The sequence below is a fragment of the Cupressus sempervirens genome, chromosome 9 (assembly GCF_028749045.1).
Source record: "Cupressus sempervirens isolate cs-2001-9-10 chromosome 9, ASM2874904v1, whole genome shotgun sequence".
Taxonomy (NCBI): domain Eukaryota; kingdom Viridiplantae; phylum Streptophyta; class Pinopsida; order Cupressales; family Cupressaceae; genus Cupressus; species Cupressus sempervirens.
The window spans coordinates 359872083-359899024 of NC_143126.1; the positions used below are offsets into that span (position 1 = coordinate 359872083).

At 29.9% G+C, this 26942-nt stretch overlaps 1 protein-coding gene across 1 annotated transcript in view; it reads left to right on the forward strand.

Moving 5' to 3' along the window:
* The window catches only part of LOC149538782 (MADS-box transcription factor 6-like), a 265623-nt gene extending 240192 nt beyond the window's left edge, over positions 1-25431 (forward strand). The window contains exons 6-8 of the mRNA XM_089798932.1: positions 24689-24730; positions 24811-24941; positions 25036-25431. Of these exons, the coding sequence (XP_089655058.1) occupies positions 24689-24730; positions 24811-24941; positions 25036-25114 (252 nt within the window). The 3' untranslated portion in view covers positions 25115-25431. The remainder of the gene's footprint in view (positions 1-24688; positions 24731-24810; positions 24942-25035) is intronic.
* The last annotated feature ends 1511 nt before the right edge of the window (positions 25432-26942 follow it).

Sequence of the window (26942 nt, forward strand, 5' to 3'; positions counted from 1 at the left end):
GTGGCAATACCTTCTCAATATAATCATCCTGAGATAATGTCAAATTTCTATTATTTCTATTTCTACAATTTGTTATACCAAGGATTTTCTTTGCTTCCCCCAAATCCTTCTTAGAAAAAGAATGTGCTAATTGGTCTTTTAACCCTTTAATGTGATCAATTTTAGACCAGCTACAAGCATATCATCAATATATAAACATAAAATAATGTAGTTGTCATCATCTAACCTCTTAAACTAAGCACAATGGTTAGAATGGCATCGAGTGTATCTCCTCATCCAAATCACCATGAAGAAAGGTTATTTCAACATCAAGCTACTCCAATTGCAAATTTTTAGTAGCCACAATACTTAAAATAGTACAAATAGAAGTCATTTTAAGAGCATGACAAAATATCTCATCAAAATCAATGCCCTTTTTTTGTGCAAACACTTTTACCACTAACCTAGATTTAAATATTTTCTTACCTCCATCCTCTTCTTTCAACCTATAAACTCATTTATTCTGTAAAGCCATTTTACTTACAGGTAACTTGCATAAATCTCATGTCTTATTTCTTAGAAAAGAGTCCATTTATTCTTTCATTGTAGACTTCCACTGAATCTTTATATCCACCTACATAGCTTCATCATAACATACAGGTTCACTAGCATCTCTTAATAAAATAGAATACAAAGAGCAAGAAAATATTTTTTGAGATCTACATAGCCTTGTTGAATGTCTAACATTTACTGGGTTGTGTGGTATTTTTTGTTGTGGTTGCTATGAAGCATGAGGAACTGCTAAAACATCATCTTTTGGAGTATCATCCAACAATACATAATCATTTTCTTTCTTCTAATGTTGTTACAATAGATCTTTGTACAACTTTTTTTATTGAATATGAAATCCCTGCTTCTTAAAATTTTACATTTTTCAAAATTCCAAAGCCTATAACCAAATTCATCACTTTCATATCCAAAAAATACACATTTCCTTAATTTTTCTTCCATCTTGGTTCTATTTTCAAAATCAATATGTGCAAAAGCTTCACAACCAAAGGTTTTGAGAAAATAATAACTCACCTTCTTACTAGTCCATGCTTCCTCTAGAATACCACTACCCAAAGTAGTAGAGGGATCTCTATTGATCAAATATATAGTAGCATTGATAGCCTCATCCCACATGTTTAAGGGAAGCCCAACATGCAACCTCATACTCCTTGCACACTCCATTATTATCGTGTTTGAGCATTCAAGCATTCCATTTTCTTATGGATCCAAGAATAGTTTTCTATCTATGAATACCATTAAAGGAATAATAATCTTCAAATTCATTTCTACAATACTCACCACCATTATCAGATCTCAGATATTTTAATCTTTTACCAGTCTCATTTTCAACCAAGAATTTCCATTTCTTAAGAGTTATAAATACATCATATTTATGTCTAAGGAAATAAACCCATACTTTTCTAGTTGTGTCACCAATAAATGTAACATAATAATGAGAGCTCTAGTATCTTGCCAAGGGAAGATACCTAAGTTAGTCCCCATACATCTATATGAACAAGCTCTAATTTCTCATTTTTATTTTCCTTCCCAATCTTCACAAAAATCACTCTCTTTTGTTTTCTATACATACATATCTTATAGAAATTCATATTGACACATTTTAGACCTAGTAAAACTTTCTTTGAATGAAGTAATTTCATAACTTTCTTACTCATTTGTCCAAGTCTATTGTGCCTTCAAAATATACAATAATTGTTTATTCTCCCTGCTCAACTACAACAACTATTCCTAAACATTCATTTTTCTCTGAAATGATTAAAGTAGAAGGAACAATATGACTTGTACAAAGATATAAGGTTCCTACTTTCATATTATTTTCTACTATAAGGGAATCTTTTAAAAACTTCCAAATTTTGTCATTAAAAGTAACTATGTAGCCCCCATCACCCAGTTGCCCTGTTGAAATTAAATTCCTACTCAACCTTAGAATATATCTTACCTCTTGCAGTAGCTAATGATTCTCATTTTGCAATTTAATCTTAATTTTTCCATTTCCACAATCTGATAGGGTTCATTATCCCCCAAATAAACCAGCCCTAAATCCCCTTGGACATAATCAAGGAAATAACCTCTATGGGGAGTAGCATGAAATGAAGCCCTAGAATTTAAAACCCATGAGTCATCAACACTTTCTAACAAAAGAAGCAAAGCATCCTCTTTGGATTTATTACTTGCCACATTTGCCTCCTTGTTCCCTTCTTGTTTGTCTCTTTTATTTTTCATTCGAGTCCAACAATTTTTCTTCTTATGTTGTGGTTTTCCACAGTGTTAGAAATCTCTTGGTCCTTTAAATTGAGACCTCTTTCCCTTTGATTTTCCATGATTTCCCATGATTTCTAGAAATATTTTCTCTTTAGGTCATTCTACCTATGCTTTATGTGTTCAAAACACTTCCTGATGTAGATCCACCTGAGCTTTTCCTACGAGTTTTGTCACTCAGAATAACACCAATCACATTATCAAATTTTATGGTATTGGATTGGAAAACAAAATTACTCATTGTCATTACCAAGCTATACCATATTTCAAGCAAAGAACACAAAATCATGAGAGCCCTGATTTCTTCATCAAAATTATCATTCACAAAACATAACTAGCTAGTAACTGTATTAAACTCATTTAAATCATCTATAATAGATCCACCTTCTATCATCTTCAGATTAAATAAACACTTCATGAGAAATACCTTGTTTAAAACGAAGGGCTTTTCATACAATCTTGTTAGGTTTTCCATCAATTCTTCATTTGTCTTTGCTTTTGTAATATTAAATATCACTAATTATGCTAGGCATAAATAAATACTTCCAAGTGCCTTTCGATCTAGGTTTTCCTAGTCCTCATCTATCATAACAGTCAGTTTATTGGTTTTTCCTTGTAATGGCCACCGTAAATCCTTCTGATAATTATAGTCCTCCATTTGTATCTTCCATAACTGAAAGTTCTAACCATTAAACTTCTTAACCTTCAACTTACCCTCATCTATCCTCACTCACACTCAACTATGAGATCTTCCTATGGAGGATAGCCAAAAAATGATGATAGTTTGGCTCTAATAAGTAACACTTGTTAGGATCAACCATGGATAGAAATAATAATTACATGCAAATATAATCAATATTAGAAAATAATAAATCACACATAAGAGAATACAAGACATAAGGATTTAAAGTGGTTCACCCAATCCCTGGTCTGTGTCCACCAATAGCAAGTCCAATGTTATTATTATCTAGTGATTACAATATGTAATCCCTTACAGCTCAATACTACCACAAGAAGCTACAATATCATCATACATTATGAAATCTCTTACCTTAATCCATTTTCTACAAGTTTTTTCCACTTACAAAATCAGGGCTAAACTAAGTCATCCAATAGAAAAATAACAGTCAATGCCTTTTACAATAGTAGAGTCATTTTTGGCTTCAGGGGTGTTGCCCCTCAAAACCCCACCATGTATTGCAATAGGGAGCGCACCTTGAGCACTACCCCTTGACCCTGTCTTGGGCATTACCCCTGAACCCCATTAGAAATAATCTAGGGGGAAACTATGTCAAAGAAATCTCTGAGTTTGATTAGGCTCCACATCACAACACATACTCTGATGTTTTTAGAAAAATAATCATTAACTAAATAATTCATATGGACGAATAGTTGTCTAAGGCACCAAACTAACACTTAGAAAGACCTAGACTATTGGTCACTTCCCATGCTTCTAGTGATACTAGGATGTTAAAGTCATTGATTGTCTTGATAGTTTCCTTTTATTCCTGAATACCATTATGTCTATTCTGATGTGTGTACATTTCTTTTTTAATATTAGTATGACATCTTCTTTGTTTGCACCTCTATTTTTTACAAAGCCATTTTTTCCTGAATCAATTATTCTATAATATTATTTCATATATTTTTTATTTTTATTATTATTTCTCATCTACTTGGTTTAATATGATATATTTGTAAATAGTTAAAAAAATATTATTACATAAATATTGTATTTACTAAACTAATAACTAATTTGGTCTTGTTCTCCATTGAAATGTCCAAAAATCCATTTACATCAATTTTGAAGCAAACATTTCTCTTTGACATTGCCTTCCCTTGGCCCTTAATTGCACAACCTATTATTTCAATCATAATAATACCTCTTTACACTTTTCCTTGTCATTAGAGAAGAAGCCCACAAAAAATTGTTAAGATTGTTGCCAAGTATTGAGCTACACCATTTAGATGAGTCCTTCACTCCCACTTTCCTATACATCTCTATGTCGGGTGTCTTGCAAAGATATATTGCTATGTATGGCTCCCATAACCCCTATGGCATTTCCTTCCTCTACTCCTTATAGTTATATTTTCCATGCTCCAACCTCTCTTACTGCTTCCATGTCCTCTGTATGGTTGGCTTGAACTCTAGCCTCTATAGCTACTTTCTCTACATCATCTCTCATAGTATCTCATTCTTGAGCCTCAACAACCCTCTCTAATGCAATTCTCCAGGCTACCCTATTCCTAGTTTATGCTTCCATTTTAGCTACTACTGCCATCCTTTCATGAATTGCTGACATGGAATTTTTCACAATTGTATGTAATGGATCAAATTTTTTGTATTAGAATCATTATTTCCTTAGCCACATCCTTAGGAATGTGAGGAGGCTCAAAATTCTCCTGGTTATTGGGTGTAAAACATGGTCCCATAATGTTACCCTTCTCTAAATAATTTTCTTCATCTATTTCTATTGGTGAAGTTTCACATTCAATGCATGAAGACATTATTCCTTTTAATTTTTTTAATGCAAAAGTATAATTGTGACATAAATTTAAAATTCAAAATTATAATTTTTAACATCTAATTCCTAATTTCTTACATTAAGTGTCTTTCTACTCCTTTTTAATATCTTTTTGATGTGAATGCCTAAGAAACTTGTGTTATAGCTTTGTTCTACTCTTGTGAATAGCTCCCACTTCATTAAGAGTTTCTACCAAATATAAAGTATCTATATTACCTCATTTTCCAATTACTAAGGGCCCTTTGGTCACCTTCCAACTACTAGATTCTAACCTAGCATTATAACCTTGAGAGAATGATTTCCCAATAGAAAGATAAATATTTTTGAGCTGAGGGATATATTCTACATCTTGTAGTAGCCAACTATTTCCATTGGTAAGTTTTAAAAAAAATGTCTCATTTTCCAACAATATTTAGAAATTTATCATCTACGGGAAATATCTAACCAAATTTTAGTAATATTCCTATGTCGAGCACCCAATCATTTGTTGTAAATTTTGTTGAAGACAAAATAAGAGCATTGGCAGATTCCATACTTTCTCCTTGGATTTAACCAAGCTCTAATACCAATAGTTAAGTTTTAGTTGAATAGATATGAAGATTGAACATATTTAAGACAACAATAAAAAGAAGCAGGAAAACACAACATAGAAAATTATAATGGTTTTGAAAATTTTCCTACGACCACTCTCAGGGAAGGGAACATTTTTATTAGTGCTTAATTCATACAGCATACCTCTTTATCCATGCTTGTATAAAGTCATTTATAAAAACATATATAAATATCAAATAAGGAGAAGGGAGAAGACAAAAAGTCACAACCATTGGACTTCACATACGAAACATGATGTCCATCACATTGTCATGTTACTTACTACTAAATGCATCTACAATTACTGGGGAGTTAGCACAATTAGTAATGTGTAAGTTTTTAAAATGTTCATTTAAAACATTTTTTAATTCAGAGTTGTTTACACTCCTTTATTAATTTTCATCCTATTTAAAACAATGCATTAGAATTTATTTTATATAATCCACAATGAAAATATTAAATTAGAAATTTTCAAGTTTTAAAAAAAAATAAAAAATATTTTTTTTTTTACCATTTTCATACCTTCAAGTCAAAACCATTCTACTTGGAGCTACAAGATGTGTCATCCAACACCACCAATCAAGTTAGAAAATTCACAATTAATTTCTTTCAAAATAAAGAACTCAACAAATTATATTGTTTAAAATCTTCTTTTTATATATACTCTATATTTATGTTGTAATAAATAATTATATCTATATTTTTTAAATTAATAATAAATCATTTATTTAAGTATATTATCAAATTCATAATAGCAAACTTGTCATATGCATATTAAAAAATAGTTGTCACTAATATATATTATATATATAACCTTTAAAATTAGTAAAAGATAATTAAAATTTTATTTTAAAAAAGTATTCTAAATAATATCTAATATAATATTTTATTTTCATATTCAAATAAAAAAGACCAATGTTGGATAAGAATTAAATTCAAAGATTAAAATCAAATTAAGTTTAAAATGCATTAAATTATCTTTTTTTAAGTGTTTCACAACTTAACTATACTAACTATGTCAACGAACTATGGTGGTCAAACATATGCCAAGGGGATTTGGGATTCATTATCTTTGTTTCCCTTCCCCAAATATCACAATTAATTGTTGTTCAGCATTTTTAGAAATTAAATATCTCAAACGGTTTTCTCCCTCCCCTAATTACCTCTTCAACTAGAATAGAATAAATAGGTTTCTGACTAAAGCATTTCTTATTTTTACTCAAGGCCTATGCAAAACTAACATCTTGCAAACTAGGTAGGGATGTTCATAATAATCATTGGGAACATTGTGAAAGATGTGCATGTTTAGTGTGGTTTCCTCAAAGAGATACAACCCCATTGAATAATTTGTTTATTGAAAGTAATATTGCCAAAATAGTAGTTATTTAGGCTCGTCACTTTACCAAGAGGATATATGTACCAACCTGGAATATTTTGGAAGAATGCTACATTTTGAGTTGGTCTAAAACTAATATTAGAAGGGTGAAGGATCTAGGCTATACATACGCTTGCCAAAAATCTATAAAATAAATTAATATGATTCACCTATGTTTGTCTGTTGGGAAGCATAACTAGGTCATATAGTTTCTTGATGGGTAAATTGTAATTTTTTTAAAATTAATGCACAATTTAGTATAGGAATTATTATTTTAAATAGATTTGTTTACTTTCAAATAAAAAAGTTAAGAATACTTTTTTTTTTCATATAATTATAATTTGAAATGAAGAATTCTAATTATGGCAGTAAGTGTGGATGGAAGGAATCTTGGACAAGAAAAGTCCATAGGTATGTTTTGCATATGATCCCCTCAATGAGGATGGCACCAACCAATTTTTTCATCCCACCCATTTTGATGTATACTCTAACACAAAGACTCATGTATGTATATAGGAGCACTAATAGTAAACATTAAAAAATGTCTAAATAGACTTTAGAGATCAAATTCAATGTGTTTAACAGACAGACAGTGAGACATGTCCAACTGCTTTTGCATATGTGCATTTTAGTTTAATTGTTTTCCATATATAGAGGATGGTTACAATCTCAATTGCATACTTAAAAGGAGAAATGTGTACCTTCTTCAAACAAGGTAAACAAAGAGAAGTCATAGAAAATTAGTAAAGAAGAATTTGTAATATGGAAGCATGTTGGTCAAATCGGTAGTCACAAAAGAATTTTTGTTTTCAATAGGAAGAGTAATTAGGTGTAACCTCAGCTCTTTGGTGGTCATGAATTTAGAGTGTTATTGAAACTGTCATGGTATACACATGCAGGGAATGATTAGAGTGTTTAACAAAGGGGTGCCTAATGGATATGCGTGAAATAAGGAAAAAAAATAGAAGTTGACAATATTGAGAAGCACTAAAAAATGCTTATATTTCAGCCAAGGGGTAAGGAGTTGAGTTGATAGAAGAGACATGCAAAGAGTAGAGAGGAGAAGATGGAAGAAGATAAGTAAAGAAATGTGACAAGGATCATGAAAGTCAATATTGAAATAGAGGCATTGTAGTAAGAAAAGAAGTAGCTATGAGAGAGAAGATGGGATTGTCTAGTATAGTACATAGATTTAGCCAAGAGCATAGAAATTGTGTGGGAATTCAAACAGAAAATGAGAAGCCCTAAATAGCCAATTGTAAAGAATGTGTTTTTCTTCATTTGAAGTTCATTGAAGTTACTTTATTAGAATGTAAATGTCAATTCTTGAGTAGTCTCTACAAAATGTTTATGTGTTTGAGGATAGTAGGCTGAAGGGGTTCTATCTTTTGCATTAGAAATAGAGGTTTAGAGAGCATAGGTTGAACACTAGGGTGAAGAACCAAATTATGGAAATAGATAGTCAATTATGAGGCAAATCATCAAAATTGGAAATTCTAAGTATATATAAAATAAAATATATAATTCATTAAGTCTTTTTTATCAATTAATTTGTTTTAAGTTTTGGTTAGTTTTTAAAAGTTTTAGGTTAATTTATTAAGTCATATTGGTAAAGTCTATAAATAAGTAAGTGGTCTAAGGTGAAATAAGTACCACACAATGGATAAGTACTTGCCTTGAGTAGAAGTAGAAATAATAATAATAGAATCATATTATTAGCAATAATTAATTTTTTATTAATTTTATATACTTTAAATTATAGAACATTTTTATGTGTTTGTCATAAATTCTATATTTTATGTTGAATTTATTAATTGAAAATTATATAAATTATTTAGTTTTTATACAATGCAAATTATTGCATATATTTCAAAAATATTATAATATTTTTAAAATATAATATTAAATATATTAATTATTAAATACAATATTATTTATTTAATTTGAAATATTAAAATCATAATTATATATTATTCAATATAATTTATATTATAATATTACAGAATTTTTTTAAATATTATATTATAAACAATAGTTTTTTTAATTGATTGGAGAATAATCAATTTTGGTAAAAAAAGATAGGCATAAGATTAAATAACTATCGATTGAGTTTCCATATAAGACTCAAATCCGCTAAACAAATCATATGAGCAATAAATTATTCTTATAATTTATAAGGTTAAAAATATCTCATCTATACTATACAAATATTAAATTTGTAAATAAAATTAAAAAAGCGAAGTTGATTGATCCTTACAATGTGTTTTAATCAATAGTTAAAGCATGAATTCTTAAAATTATCACAACAGTACTTAGCCTATTAGCAAGTACTAATTAGCCTATCAACAAGTACTAATAAATAGATTGCAATTTCTCTTCCTTAAATAATAATAATTAGTGGACAAGTGTTTCCCTCATAGATGTAGTTTATATAGAGTAAGCCATATTAGATCTCTCTTAAATTATTTTTATCAATCTTCTCTATTTTATATTATTTTAATATTATTTATTGCCTATATACACTTAAACAATAGCATTTAAATAATCATCATATATAATAGATATTGTTGGTCTCAAGAAATTTTTGGTACATTCCTTAGGAACAAAGGGACATTGAGGTCAAATACTATACCAATTTTTATTGTTGAATTAATAGATATATAGAAGTTCAAAAAATTGTGTAGACATTAATTATTTGTTCTTATAGGTATCCCAAGGGGTGGAGTGAATATTTGGTGTATATTAAAAACTTGAGTAGAACTATTTTTCTTCCTTTAACCATTCTTCTTTGAGGGTTTGTTTGGTGCTTGATACTACTAGTGGTTGGCTTAATTATAATAAAAGTTATGGATATTATTTTGAATAATAGATAATAAAATATATAAATATAATATGTCACTTAACAATTTATTTTTTCTAAATATTTTCTTGTTAATTATATTATTTAAATGGTATTTGAAATTTATATATTCAATATTTATTTATTTGTAATCCAAGTCTTCTTTCTTATTTATATTCTTTTATGCTCTCTTGTTTCTCCTTTCCTACTTCCCTCAAGCTGTTGATTCTAGAAAAATAAATAGACTTGGATTATAAAAACTAGTTATAATTTGAAGTCTATTTACAAAACCACTCATAAACAAAGAAAAGAAAAAATTGTATACAATGTTAAAAATATGTTCAAGACAACCTAAAACTTATTTAAAATTCATTTGTAGTGTTATTCTTATCACAAACAACATTATCATTAGACATATATTTTCTGATCAATAATAAGAATTTAATATCCTTTATGACCACATATTTTTATTCTAGGTCAATATGAAACATATGGATCTACTCTAGCATGGTGGATAGGAGATCTAAGGAATGAGCTTATTTTTTGGATATGTAATATGATAGAATTAGGACAAATTAATTTGACACACAAATACAACTCTTATGGTTTTCTTATTTTGTAAAAGAAACCCCAATAAAAATCATCCCAGAATATAAGATATAAAAAGATTTGGATATATAATGTTAATGATTATATATATATATATATATATATATATATATATATATATATATATATATATATATATATATATATATATATAGTATTAAATTATATTAGTAATTAAATTTATAAAAACATCTACTCTCAAATAAAGAAATCATCTTATAAAATAAAATATTTTTAAACTAATTATTTTTTAAGTTGCTTATTTATCATACAATTTTTCTAAGTATTTTTATTAGGTGGTCTGTGATATTTGAGAATGTTATATTATAGATTTATTTTTTAAAAAATTGATGGAGGGTACTCCACTTACTGAATCAAACACACACAACATAATTGAGAAATAAAAAAAGATTTACAAGAATGAAAATATTGCATTTCTATTATCTTCAATAAAATGAATTGACATTACAAGAAAATAACTTACTATAACCACATGGACCTTCTTATTACAACAATTTTGTAGACATGCCCACAATCTACACTTTAGGAAATAACTCCCAAAACCCTTTCTTGTGCATACGAGCGTGTACTTGTGCACGTGCATGTATGTGTGCATCATGTATATGTATGTGTATTTCATATATATTGTACCAATAACTATCTTAGAACATTCTATATAATGTACCCTCTTGGGGTTAACCCTTAATTCACTTTTAATTCCCAATTAAGGGTTTGAAATAGATCTTATTATTATGTGGATAATTTATACTTTACTATTGAAAATATATAATTTTCATTTCTTAATACAATATAATTCCACACAAATATACAAGTTCTTTTATTAAATAGTATATAAATAAATCATTCACTGTATGAAAATAAAGTATATTTAACTTTGTATTCTTCTAATAATAATGTTAATATCAACTTTGTACACTTTATATCCTTAAGGATGTCTTACAATAGCTACTTTATTTATTCTTATTTCTATGTGCCTTTTTACTCACTCAATGCCCTTCTAATGACTATAAATCACTTTATTAATAACCTTTTGAAAATTCTTCTTTATTTCCATCTTTATGTCCCATCAATCTTCTTGTATGTAATATATTATAATTTACAATTCCTTATTCTTTATCAACTAGATTTGATGTTATGTATTCTCCTTATTAGTTGCTTATTATGTTATAATTCTTTTTTTATGTTCTCCCCTATCATATTTTGTGGGGGAGGGGGGCGCATACATAAGGCCAAGAGAAAGTTGGTGTCTCTCTGTTTTGTGTGGGCCCCTTGATCCAAAGGGGTGTTTGATTATTATTTTGAATATAATTTGATAGCTATAATATGAGGTTTATATTTGAGTCATAAATTATTAAATATTATTATTAATATATAAACTGAATATTATTATTATTTTAATAATTAGGTTGAATAATGAAATATATTAGAATATATTAAATAGATTATTATTGTGGCTACTTAGTATCAAGTCATTTATCTTAATATTGAGGATGACTTGTGTAGTTTTGTAGTTTTGCAATCATGAGGTTTATTTGCATATGTCATCGATGTCTCTCACTTAAATCTCAATAAGGTATATATTCATTCTTGATGGTATTATTACCTATCATATTTATATGATATGATAATACTAGATTATATAATCATTAATATATTAATAATATATCACATTATATTTTTATTATGTATTTATTTAGTTTATGCACTTGTGTGAACTTGATTTCAATAGATTTGTTGCTTGTGTTGGAAGTTTAATTGGGAAACTAAGATACTGAGGGGGGGATGAATCAAAATCTTTAAAACTTTTAATCTTCAAAATAACTTTATGCCTTCACCATATTCACCATCTCATATCTAGTTTATTCATGACATAACTTGAAATATTAGATGTTGTAATAAATTGATCTAACTATCAATCAAACCCATAATATGTAAACACATAACACAAAATATTTGATTACCCAAAAATCCTCCAAGGTGAAGGTAAAACTAGGGCGGGGATGACACCCACAAATCTTCACTACTGCAATAACAAAATTAACCTATTAGGTTACAATTTTGATCACTTCTAATGATCTACCATGTGAGGGGTCTACCCTATTAAAGACTTTTAAGACTGTTAGGTCTTACCTTGATTAAAGGATTTTACACTTAAAATGAAGTAAGGACTTTGTTAGGAGATTTACAAAGATCTATTAAAACCACTATGTTAAGAGATTTTCTCAAATTCAATCTGTTAAAATTGACTTAGTACCTAATCCTTTGGTCTACACTTACAATTTTTTATTATAAATCTCCTCCCTCCAACCTTTGATCTAATATCCAATGGGCTATAATTTTTCTCAGCCCTTCACTTCTTCATCAAGTCACTAAACACTGTTCCTCACAAATTTTTGCATGCAACATCTAAAGCTTAAATCCTTCGCACAATACTTCACTTCCTTCACACACTTCAAAATCTCTTCTATGATATCTCACTCTACTCTATAAAAAGAGGGTTTGGATTTGCCAATTTAAAGACATCTATGGAGTCTTCTAGAAGCTTCCCTTTTTGCCTCTTCATTTGATTGGTTGTTCTTTCCTCATAGGGATTGATGATCCATGTTAGAACATGTAACAACCTCCGTAAAAAACTTTGTGATCATTAAATCTCCTATTTATGTCAGCTCAAAATGGTTTACCTCAAATTTTGTTATTGTATCTCTAGCTATTGTTGTTTATTAGTGTCAAACACCTAGTCGTTTACTAGGCAGAGTCTAACAGATGTCATTGTGACTGAGCTACTCTATATAGGTTGAATCATTTATATAAACTTGTATATATCAACCTCTATAGGATCTAAGCAAGTATGTGGTCACCAAGTATTTATATACAAGGCAAGTTCAAAACCTACTGAGTAGTTCAAGAATATAAATGTTGATTTACATAGTAAGTGTTGAGCATAGTACAAACTGATCATTAGCAGCATGCCCAATATCAAAGACAGTAAGTGTCAAGCGATGCAGAGTTTACATACAAGTTAGAAATAATACAAACTTTGAGGGAAACTTTTTTTCAAGCCAACATGGAAGGAACATTTAATTTTTGTAGAGGTTGTTATAGAGAGTTTTATGCATTTTATGACATCAATCATATGTCCCTATATTTTACAATCAACAATTTAGATGAAGAGGCAAAATATGGAAGTATCTAGAAAACTCTTTATGGAACTCTTTAAATAGAGAAGATTTTAACCTAGATCTATGTGTGTGAAGAGAGAGAAACGTGTATGATATAGATAAGCTATGGTATGACAAATAAGGAGTAATATGTGAATGGTAAAGTGAAGGATCAAGATCAAATTAGAAGTCAAGTAGAAGTTTTGTGTTATCTCTAAGTAGAACAAGTGACCTAATCAGTGTAGTAAAGGGGAACAAAATCTGTATCAGATTAGAAGAGAGGATCAGTTTGCAAAGAGAAGACTCAAAATCAACTTACAGAGCATACTAAGAGTCGAGTACTAAATTAGTTCTAGTCAACTTGAATCAGGGTAAATCTTTTAATAGCATGGCCTTAATAGATCTATGTAAATCTCCTTAAAAAGTCCTTACTTTATTGTAAGTCTTAAATCCTCTAATAAGATGAGACCTAATAGTCTCAAAATCCTTTAGCATGGCAGACCCCTCATAGGGTAGATTATATATTAAGATAAAACATTGTAACCCTAACAAGTTAACTTTATTACTACAGTAATGAAGATTTGTGGGTGTCATTCCCACCCTAGTTTTACCTTCATCTTGGAGGGTTTCGATATAACCAAATATTATGTTGTTTGTTTATTCTCATGCATGTAATAGATTAGATTTACATGTTACAACAAGTTTACTCTTACAAGTTTTACATGCATAAGATAATTAGTGATTGTGTGAGTGAATTGATGAAAAGTGAAAGTGTTTAAGTTTCTTCTTCTCCCCACCCCCTCTCAGTATCTTGTTATTATGTTTATACTTCCATCAATAAACAATTAGTATAAGAGCATTGGTTCTCTTAAAGAAGCTTCATTTCTTGGAGATTAGATCTTGGAGATGGAGACTTATAAGTTGAACAAGGTTATTGACAAGTAAGTGATTGACATCCAACTCATACTACAAAAACTTGAGAAAGAAAGACAAGATCTAAAGAAATCCCTAAAAATAAGAACGGAATTGGCTATCTAGGATAATAAAAAAAATTCCTATGAAGAAGTTGAAGCTGAAGGACTATTTGAACCAATCAATCCAAATGACAAAGCATCTGCAAATCTACTTGAAAATAACAAACTCTTGAATGAAGAAATAAGAGGATTGAAAAGGGAACATGAAATCCAATCAAGAAGACTATGTGAAGTGATTGAGCAAAAGAAGAAAGATGAAGAAGACAAGGCTATGGATAAGGAAGAAAAAAGGGTAATGGATATGAGACTTGAAGAAAGGATATCATATATGTAAATCCTCACAAACACTCAACTGGACATGATGAATTAGCTTATGCTTGCAAATCAAGAATAAAATCAAAAGGATGTAAATATTAAAAATCTTAGATCACAAAACAACATACTAGAGAATAAACTAAAAATAAAGAAAAAATTTATGGAAAGATCCAAAAAACCAAAAGAAGCAATGAAATACTTTGAGGAATTTATGAAGTCATCTAGCAATACTAATGGCTCAGCACATTCAAAGGACTATTTGAACCAATCAATCCAAATGACAAAGCATCTATAGATTACTTGAAAAGAACAAACTCTTTAATGAAGAAATAAGAGGACTGAAAAGGGAATATGAAATCCAATCAGTAAGACTACGTGAATTGACCAAGCAAAAGAAGAAAGATGAAGAAGACAAGGTTATGGTTGAGGAAGACAAAGGGGTATTGGATATGAGACTTGAAGAAAGGATATCATATGTGCAAAACCTCACAAACACTCAACTGGACATGATGAACCAACTTATGCTTGCAAATCAGGAATTAAATCAAAAGGATGTGGAAATAGAAAATCTCATATAACAAAAGGACATACTAAAGAATGAACTGAAAAATGAGAAAAAAATTATAGAAAGATCCAAAAATCCAAAAGAAGCAATGAAATACTTTGAAGAATTTATGAATTCATCTAGTAGTATTGATAGCTCAGGACATTCATGTACCGAGCAAGGAGAATCATCTGTGAATAGAGGACTAAGGAATGCAAAGTCAAATGGAACACTAGCATGCTATCACTATGGAAAACATGGTCATACTACAAAAATCTATCAAAGTAAACTTTGTATGCAAAATCCAAAACCCAAATTTACTAGTTATTATTTTTCTACAAGAAACAAGGACATCAAATACATAAGTGTAGGTCAAGGTTGAGGAAAGCACCTACCAAACCTTGATTTGAAAATTATTGCTATAACTATCAAAAAGTATGGACTTAAAGAATATGAATTCAAATCATAGATAAAACCCTATTGGAAAAATGAAAGGTAGAATTATGCACCTAACAATGCATGTTCCAAGTGTCACAAGTTTGGACATTTAAGCAAGAACTTCAAGACTCAAGTACCATCATTAAATTACATCAAAGACAAAGGTAAAGGTAAAGTGAACATTGAACAAGTTAAAAAGGAGATGAATTATACATCAAAAAAGAAAGCAAAAGATGTAAATAGTGGAGCAAATGGAGTTGAGGTCACCCAATCCAATGGAGAAGGTGATCATGTCATCTCAAACTAAGCAAGAGAGGTATGTATGAAACTATATATTTAATTGATATATCATACATCATTTCCTTACATAAAAAGTACTAAAGTTCATATCTGCATATGTAGAGATGCATAAGAACATATTTGTGAAAGAATTAGTGCAAAATAATCATTTGTGCAATCAGTGTCAATCAGTAGTAAAATTTTCTATGTTGACTGAGCATTGCAACATGGACCAAGCATTTCAAAAGTAAATTGGTGTATAGGTTAAATGAGATGGAAGAGATCGAGTTGTATAGTAAAGACCTAGTTCAAAGGCACTAATCTCATTCGAGACAACTGGCTTCCACCTACTTGAGTACACAACATTAATGGAGACCCTAAATTGACCAAAAGAAGGTATATATCAAAATTTGAAGACCTTATCTCACACCTTGCATACAGATGTCAAGAGTGCAAAGCAATTTGGTGATTTGAGTGACTGGCAAAAGATTTTAAGTTGATTTGGAGAAAATCTGAGACAAGAAGATTGATCGAGTGAAGATCTAAGTTATGTTTAGTAATTTAGAGGAAATAAAAGCTTTTGAACCCTAATAAAGATAAAATACTAGCTTCATCCATTGTTGAAATGAGCCAAGAGGTTAGTAAAATTCAACTAGTGTAGAGTGACACTTGTTCTCCACCAAAGTTTTGTGTTACTCTAGGAATTACAATGAAAGGAGATTCAATGGGTGTGATATCTAGAATACTACCCAAGTTCATTATGATTCATGATGTAAGGAGTTTTTATATGTGTAAGATCAAAGAAGTAAGAGATTATAAAATTTGAGAAGCATATGAGAAACCATGCAATAAAGGAATCTTGAAGGATGAATCAAAAGTGGTTGAAAGGAAAGGGTTAACTCATGCTTATTATGATTCATGATGTAAGGAGGTTTTATATGTGTAAGATCAGAGAAGTAGGAGATTATGAAATTTGGGAAGCGTATGAGAAACTATGTAATGAAGGAATCTTGAAGGATAAATTCAAAGTTGTTGAAAGGAAAGGGGTAACTCATGCCCTAGAATTCCCCAAGAATATCAAGATTGAATTGATCAAAATTATTCTAAGAAAGATTTATGACATGAAGTTTAGGTTACAGAATGGGCCCAAAGAGATCATGGAGAAAATGATTCAAAAAGTTATAGGCTATCCAACCCAAGACAAGAAGAAAACCATGTAATGCCTAAGTAAATGAAAAATTGAAGCAAACACTGGTGTCGAGTGGAATGGATGAGGTTTTTCCATAACAAAAATTTATGATCCATTAAAAAAATTTGTAGTGAGGGTTATAGATCACAAATTTTACCAGCTTGGCAAGCTAAATAGTGAGCCATGTATGGTAGTGGATCAAACATGGAAAATAGTAATGAAAGATCATGAATATGATCTTTCCAAGCTTCAAAAACTATTATTGGCAAAAAATTTGGCATCCATCATGAAAGAAAAGAATTGAATGTGTAAGTTTGGATCCCTCATTATGTGTATTTTCTTTTATACACAAAAATATTTTCTTGTTATTGGTGATATTGTTTGGGAAATAACAAACCAGTGACAAGAAAAATAAGTGAATACATTACTCAATTAGCAACAAATTTTGAGAATGTCATGGACACTTATTTTGGGAATTCAAGGAAAGAATGAAAATGGGGATGAGAATACCTGGACAATTGGTAACTAGGTATTACAATGATATATTTTACAAGGAAGGCTTGGTTACAAGGTTTTGATTATGAAATTGATAGTGACTTAGTGAATGCAAACATTTTTCCATTATTGAAAGAAGAAGTAGACACAAAGGCTAAATCTTTTGGAAAATATGAGGAAGCTAAGGCCAGGAAAATTATGAATATTAACATAGCTTCTAAGGAGAATAAAAGCTAAAGAATGATTAAAGACCTAAAAGAAAAATTAGGCACCCTAGATAAAGGCAAGGAATAATTGTAGATTACACAAGGTCTTGGAGAAGATGAAGTAAAGGGTAGTGATGAGGAAGAGGAAGAAGAAGAAGTCTAGACAAGGTTAAAGCCTTAGTTGTTTCCACTCCACCTAGCAAGAAGGCTAAAAGAAGCTAGTGGTGACAACCATTTCTCCTCTAGCACCAACTAAGCCAAGGACTAGGGTAGCTACTAGTGCTAAGTAGGTTGCAAAATAAATAGTAGAGACTATTGAGTCTAGTGCATCTAAACCAAAGAGAAGGATATTGGTCAAAGTTCCACCCACAGGGTGAAGAAAATCCATTGATGAGGTATGTGCAGATCTTAGAAGATCTTCAGGATTATCTAGTTTTAGATTTGTAAAATATGACACATTGGATAATACTAATAGAACCAAAGTTGAGGAGGCTATGATAGATATGATTGTTATTGCACTCAGCTCATATTTTCTCACCTCTTTTTTATCCTCAATGTGTCAAGGGTGTCAGCATATACTGGTGACATGTTGCCTTGTGGACTCGGTACACCTAAACTTTCTCCACTACTATGAGCATCTTCGATGGTCATAGTCTCAGTTCCTTTCTCTGTATCTACTACCTTGGTGGATAACACAAAAATTCTTTTCCAAAGCAATTCATCTTGCTATGCTACAACTTCAAATTTATTTTTTAATACCATAAACATTCTATACTTAGGAACAAATATGTTACTATAGTTCTCCAAAAATGTTTCCTTCACATGTAAGGCATAATCTTGACTAGAGTATTAGTTCTTATCTTCTTCTCTTCCACTTCTACCTACTACTACATTCTTTCAAGTCTATCATACAAATATATGGGTATCTTCTTCTCAAATTAATTTGGAGCTAACTATTTTTGTCTCAAGAACCAATGTGCCAACACGACTGAGTGGTGAAACCCTCTCACCAACTCCCAAAGTAGTCCCAAGCAACAATATATCTTCACCAAGTAAAGGTAAATCAGTAAAAGACACCTCACCAGATATTGAAGTTAGTCTGGATGAAGCAATTGAAAATCAAAATACCACAATTAGATTTGGCAAATCTTACATTAGAGAAAATAATTTTGTTACAAGAAATTTTGGTGAAGAAGAAGAAGCAAGAAGAACTAAGGAGAGAGCATAAACAAAAGAAGGTGCTATATGATGTTAAAAACATTTTTGTTGAAGCTTTTGATATTCAAAATTTTGATGGTGAAACCCCAATAATTACTCAACTTGTAAATATTGTTGAACAACTAAATGCTAGTGATATAGAATCCAATGAGAAAATCATGGATTGGTCAGCGAGAAGATTTGAGAATAAGGTTGTGGAAAAAGTTTCTACAATGATTGCCAAGCAAAAATCTCAGTTACAAGAGCATGTATAGAATATGATAGAACTTATACAGAGGGTACAACATTTGTGCAAGATTTTCCAAGATTTACAAATGGCATCGAGGCACAAATGTAATAGATTCAAGTTGAGATGTAGAGACCCAGCAACATTATTTTGCAGTCAACAGAATCTAGTATAGGACACCAGAAAAAGTTATTGAGTGCTCAGGACAAATTGGTCAAGCTTCAGACAACTGATAACAGGATGAGATCCAAATTGATCTCTGTTCAAGCTATGTTAATACCTCATTTGGAGGTCATGTAAAGGGACGTGGAATCAGCCCAAGGTCTTATCAAAGAAGATCATAATCTTTTAGTGTCTAATAGCTTAATTGATTTAGTGCCATAGTTATAGTTGCAGAATCACATTTTGGAGGCAACAAGAACCACTTAGGATCATGCACTTTCCATGATCACCCAAGTTCATCAAAAATTCATTGATAAATATGATTTTCTTCCACCCTTTCAACCCTAGTAGTCATGACATAAGTGTCAAAAACAAGGGGGAGTGATTATCATGTCGCAGTGAAATGATTGCCATGCAGCAATTATGGAGGAATTAACAAATGAATGGGCAATAAAGTGTAGAGTTCAGAAGGCAAATAGGGTATGACACTATGAAATTATAATATTTAGAGTATGTGGATAAGTATTCATTTATACATTATCTTTTCAATATTCATTTGGCATGAGTCACATTTTCGTAGTTTTACATTGAACTAAGTCATAAGACTTAGGGGCAGTACTCATGTCAAATTGTATTTGTAGTGATGTAATCATGATAAAGTATTTTACCACTAGTTTCAAAGAGAGAGATTTTTTGTATCTCTTTCTATTATTTTCTATTAGTGTCAAATACTTAGTCATTTACTAGGAAGAGTCAGACAATCATCACTACAACCGAGCTACTCTATATAGGTTGAGTCATGTATATAAACTTGTATATACCAAGCTCTATAGGAGTCAAGCAAGTATGTGGTCACCAAGTATTTTCTATAAAATCCAAGTTCAACACCTACTAAATAGTTCAAGGATATGTTGAGTTACATTATAAGTGCCAAGCACAGTACAGATCGAGCATCAGGAGCCCATATCAAAGTATCAAAGATAGTAAGTGTTGAGCAATACAAAGTTTACATACAAGTTAGAAATGATACAAACTTTGAGGTAAATTATTTTCAAGCTGACATGAAAGGAACATTTAATTTTTGTAGAGGTTGTTACAGAGAGCTTAACGCATTTTATAACATGGATCACAGGTCCCTATGTTTTGTGATTAGTGATTCAAATGAATAAGAAAATTATGGAAGTATCTAGAAAACTCTTTACAAAAATCTTTAAATAGAGAAGATTTTAACCTAGATTAGTGTGTGTGAAGAGAGAGATGCAAAAAAAATAGATAACCTACAGTGTGATAGACAAGGAGTAATATGTGAATGGTGAAGGATCAAGATCAGATTAGAAGTCAAGTAGAAGTGTTATGTTATTTCTAAGTAGAACAAGTGACCTAATCAGTGCAATGAAGGGGAAGGAAAGCTTTATCAAATCAAAAGAGAAGATTAATTTTCAAATAGAAGACTCAAAATTAACTTATAGTGCATACCAAGAGTGGGACTTTGACCCTCTTGGTCCTAATGCCAAAACTATATCATCCATTGAGCATCCTTCTTAGAGTTTACCTTGCCTATATTTTCTTCATCAATTTAAAATTTCTTAGATTAATAAGGGTGAGTATAGAATATACATATGAATACATTGGGAAATTACAAGATTGTAATTCTAGTGTTGATTTCCTCTACTAGAGTTGTAGACCCTCGAAATTGCATTGTCCTTTTCCCTTTCATCACTTTCTTGGATGTCTTGGTGATCATGTTTTACTTTCTTATTCGACCTTTCTTCTATAATCTTGTCAAGAATAGGTATTATTTTGTGATCTTGGATCCTTTTTCCACATATATGTCTTGGTTCCCATTATTCTTTGCACCTAAAGCATAAATGGTTCCTCTTAAATTTATCATGTTTTTTCTTGAGTTGTCTTCCACACCTATGGTTACACTTCCATGGTTCTTTGCAATGGTGGCATAACTCTCTTTTGGGGCTTCCCTCTTATAGTTTCCCTCTTTATCATAATTCTTGAAGTGTGTGTCTAAGGCATAGTTTTTGGATCTATCTCTTGTTGGGTGTGTGTCAAAGTTCAATGCCTTTTGGATTTCCTCCTCTATGTTCTCTAGTTCTAGGGAACATAATGTGCTCTTGATTAATTCTTTCAATCCATCTATAAACAAGTTAACCTTTCATTTGAGAGACTTCCAATACCATGGTTAATAATCTTTCAAACTTGGTGGAAAACACATCCACTGGCCCTTTTTTTCTAAGTTGAGTTAATTTATTGAAGTGTCATTTTGGGTGTGTTCTATCAATATTTTTATGATATTTTAATGTAAATTCATCATAGCCTTTTTTTAATTTATGGCCTTGGGTGATAAGACCATGTTTCCACCATTCTTGTGCATCCTTAGTTAAATGGAGTACTAAAAATTTAATAGCGATTCTTCTATCATAGGCTTAATGAAAGATAGGTGTTTAACATGTGTACCATGAACTTGTTGTAGTTCCCCCTGATCCTTAAAAATTGGGAAGGCTTACCTTATTTATCTCCTCTTTTAGTTCCTTTTCCTATGTTGTTTTTCTCTTTCAATTAGATTTTGCTTTTATGTTTTCATTATAGTAATCTAGATAGAGGATATAGTCTTCCTAAGTTTAGGGTTTATTCTAGAACACACATTTATAATAGCATCAATATCATTCATGTGATGGTCATTTATTTCCTCATTTCTCTCATGTTCCTCCCTGGGTAGGAAAGGGGGTCTTTTTGGCATGGGATTTGGTATGCTTGATTAGTTATTATTATTTTTGGATTGGTTAGAGTTTGTATCTCTTACATTTTTATTCATGTTATAAACTTTTTCGAGGAACCAATTTGTCACACTTTTTTTCAATGATAGCTTGGGAATTTCTTCCATTTTCCCCACTAAGAGCCTAGGTACTAGGTAGTTTGGGTTAATTATTTCATGAAAGCTCTTAATTAATTGTTCATTTGATCACAATTGGTGGTGTAAATTTTTCTCTTCTCTCTTTCTAATTCTCTTTGAGTCCTTTGGCTAGTTGCATCAACTACTTCTCACAAGATGGAAGAAAATATGCTCTAATACCACTTGTAATATCCCCTCTTTGGGTTCATTTATAATTTCCAATTTAGGATTTGGAATAGATCTATAAATATTATAGATGACTTATGAACTTGTTTAAGACTGCAATTATATTTTACAATTGAAAATATACAATGTTGATTTCATTATACAATATTCTCACCCACAATATACAAGTTAATTGCAATAGATTTCACAATCCATGATATTTTGTATTTGAGCTTCAAGGTGAGATTGTGTAAGATTTTTTAGCATCAACGTTTCGGATCATACTCCATGATCCATCATCAGGATATTAGTGAGAGAGCTAAGAATGTGATCATGGAGTATGATCCAAAATGTTAATGCTAAAAAATCTTACACAATCTCACCCAAAAACTCGAATACAAAATATACAAGTTCTTTGATTAGATGGAGTATAAACAAAAGGTAATCATTCAATATATGGAAAAAAAATAGATATCTTTAATTTCATACTCTTCTCATAATAATAATATCAATGTTAACTTTTTACTCTTTATGTCCTTAATGATACCTTGCAATAGCTACTTTATTTATTCCTATTACTATGTATCTTTTTAGTCACCTAATGCCCTCCTAATCACTACAACTAACTTTAATTAATAACCTTTTGAAAAATCTTCTTTATTTCCCTTTTTATGTCCTATTTGATCTCATTTATATAATATATCATAGGATGGGTGGTGGAAAGCTTACATTACTATTCCTTATTCTTGATTAATTGGGTTTTATGTTATATATCCTTCTTATCAACGTATTGCATTATAATTCCTTTTTTATGCTATGCATAATGTGTGATATATATATAAGGAAAAGGAAAATTTGGCACATGTTTATTGCATGTAGGGCTTCTAACCCAATGGGGTATTTAGCTATTATTTTGAATATAATTTGATTAGATAATATGTGAGTTATTATATCAATAAGGTATAAACATTTATTCTTAATGTATTATCAATAACATATATGCATGTGTGTGTGTTTGTATGTATGTATGTATGTATGTTTGTATGTCTGTATGTATGTGTATGTATATATGTATATGTATATGTATGTGTATATTTATATGTATATGTATATGTATATATGTGTGTGTGTATGTGCGCGTATGTGAAATAATGATACGTTGATTATATAATCATATTAACATATTAATAATATATCACATTAAATTATTATTATGTATTTCCTTAATATTTAATGTTTTTATCATTTATAATTGTTAGTCCTCATTCTAAGAGGGGTTAGAAAGTGTTTTTTTCTTTTTCTTTTGGCACTTGGCACCCAATAGCTCATTAGTTTAAAATTCCACCTAGGTGATTTTGTCTCTTCTTTTTTATCAAAAATTGACTTTTACTATCACAACTTCCAAAAGCTATAACTTTTGACTTGGGCAACTAGTTTGCATGTAGAATATATCATTGAAAGCTTGTGGAGAGATCTAGAATGGAAAAAATATATAAAGGTCTATATTTTGGGATTTTGAACCTTTTTTAGGTCTCTAATGTTTTTTATTTTGAGTATTAAGCTTCTTTGGAGAAACTATCTAGGACAAAAATGTCAATATCTTTCAAATTGCTTGAGATATTGAGGTGATTCTTTTTATAGCCATGTTATTTTCAATTTTTCTCCTTGGAACATATTTACATGTCTATATGACCCAAAATAGGCATAAGCCCTAAAGTATAGTTTGTGATTCTTTTGACTATTTTTAGCTTATATTCATCTTATGTAGTGAAAGTATCATAATGGACTCCTAGAAAATTAAAGAGAAGCCACACAAAAAAATAACATATTTTATTTTTGATGATGCTAGATTGCTTCAACACTTTAATGTTAATGCATAGATTTTAAACTACTTAATTTTATTATAGTAGAACATTTTTTAAAATTTACTGTGATTAACTCTAACCAATAAACGAGTTCAACCCCTTAGATACAATGATTTTAGTTAGCTAAGGATAAAACATATAAAGAAAAGTCTAGTTTCTATGTTATTAATGATCCATCATGTGAAAGCAATCAATTATATATCAATATCATAATAATCATGAATAAGATCTTCTATTTTATTAATTCTTAACAACTCTTTTAATCTTTTTTTCTTGCAGGAGGCTTTGCTACAAGACGAGAACAAAAATCTACAAAGGAGGGTATGTATAAATTATAACCAACTAGAAATAATACTAATTTGATAAATCTATTTAAACTTAAAATATGGTTCTCTTAACAGATTTCAGAAATTGATAGAAAAGGTTTGATTGGTATGGAAGAAGCTCCTAATGAAAATGGAGCTTGGGATTCATCCATGACAAATAATCTCTATGCAACTCAACAAGACTCTAGACCCACATTGCATATTGGGTAGGTGAAGTTTAATCACTCTTAGTATGTTCATATGCATCAATTATTATTTTATTCATGTAATTATCAAATATTATGTTGTTATGAGTAATAGGTATCCAGGTTTACACCTAGAGAGCATTGCACCTCAACAAGAGCATCCTAATGGATACATGCAAGGCTGGTGGATTTGAATCTCATATGGTTGTCTAGTAAACAAAGTGTATATTACCTATATAATGAAGCTCTTTTCTTGTAGCATTCCCTTTCCCTTGATATATATTTTAATAAAACTTCTAATATATGTCAACTTGGCATTCCATCACTTGAATTGTGTAATAGTAGGTAACCGAATTTTTGATAAATAAGGTTACAAAATTTATTCTACTCCTTACAATTGTTGTATTTCATGGTGAACATGGAAACAAGGACATCCTTACTACTTGACACATGCAACACAAAAAAGTAAAGTTATAGCATAAAGGGCCTAAGTTAAAAGCCTTATTTGTAATTATTCCTCATATTTTTATATTATTAACTTTTCAAATATATAAGGTTTAAATATATTATAGATTAAATTATATTTTTATATATTTGATTAAAATAAAATTTATAATATAATATATTTTAAAAATTGGTAAGTTCACTTTAGAGAAATATATTTTTTATTAGATTCTTTCAATTATACATTTAGTAATAAATTTTAAATAATGATTAAATTTGATTATTTTTCTCTAATCATAAATGAATTTGATAAGTAGGAGATATTTTCTACAAGTCAATTTTTGATATTTCTATCAAGATTCAAATGTGTAGTTTTCTAGTCAAACTTATTAACTTATGTTTTATAAGTAGTGGTTCACAAGAGTCCATGTTTTATGAGAATGAATGGAACACTTAGCACACATTGTATCTAGACTATCAGTGGTCTATGAGTGTTAAGTGTTTCCTTCATTCTCATGAGAAATGAGTTCTTGTGAGAAACCACTTGTAAAACATTTACTAATAAGTTTGACTGAAAACAACTTGTAGATATACCTATATATTAGGTCTTACAATTGTAATTTATTAGATAGTGTAATATTTCAAACTACTATAAGTAAATTTATTGTTTGTGAAATTGTACTTGACATTTCTAGTATTTATTACATTGAAAAAAGAAAATAATTGTATACCCCACATGTGTTTTTATTTTGGAAGAAAATATTTATTATCATTTCTTAAAATTTGCATTTGAAATATTTATAATAGTAAAATCTTTTCAAAATCTAAGGTGAATAACTCAAGTCTTTAGCCTAGTTCAAACTCTGCGTAGCTGAGATGATCATAAGTAGCCAAGGTAAAATGAAAAGCTCTAGAATGCAATTCAATACTCTATAAAATTTATGTTACCACAAGAAACTTTGTTGCAAGATGGAAACCAAAATCTGTGAAAGATGATTATAATGGCAAATGGAATATAATTAACTTTAGTAAAGTGTCATAATTGTCCAAAAATAGGGGTTTAAATTTTATCAAGTTAACATTAATTAACTTGTCATAATACATTATTGGAGTATGATAATACAATTTATCACGTATTCAACATTGTGTTCTTAAATTGAGTTGTAACTAGTAGTTAGATTACTTATGGAACAATAAATATAGTAAACATGAAGTAGACTATTTTGAATTATGAATGTTATATCTAATAGAAATTTGTACTTACTTGAAATCTTTTAATTAAATTTAAAATTGATATAAACTTGTTTATAATTATTGTCATTTCATATCTAATAACCATGTATTCAACAAGATAGATAAGTTGTAAACCTCATAATTTACTAATCTTTCATTTACGTATATAAGTTTAATTGTAAACTATTAAATTATAAGAATAAAATCATTTGATTCAACTGCCAAAAAATGATAGGTTCCTACTCTAGTTCATTCTTGAATTCTCCTCCCGCTCTTGGTACTAGATCTACTCCAAGGGCTTCTAATGTTCTTGACAATTGAGCGTCATTGGAAAAGGTGGTTTTT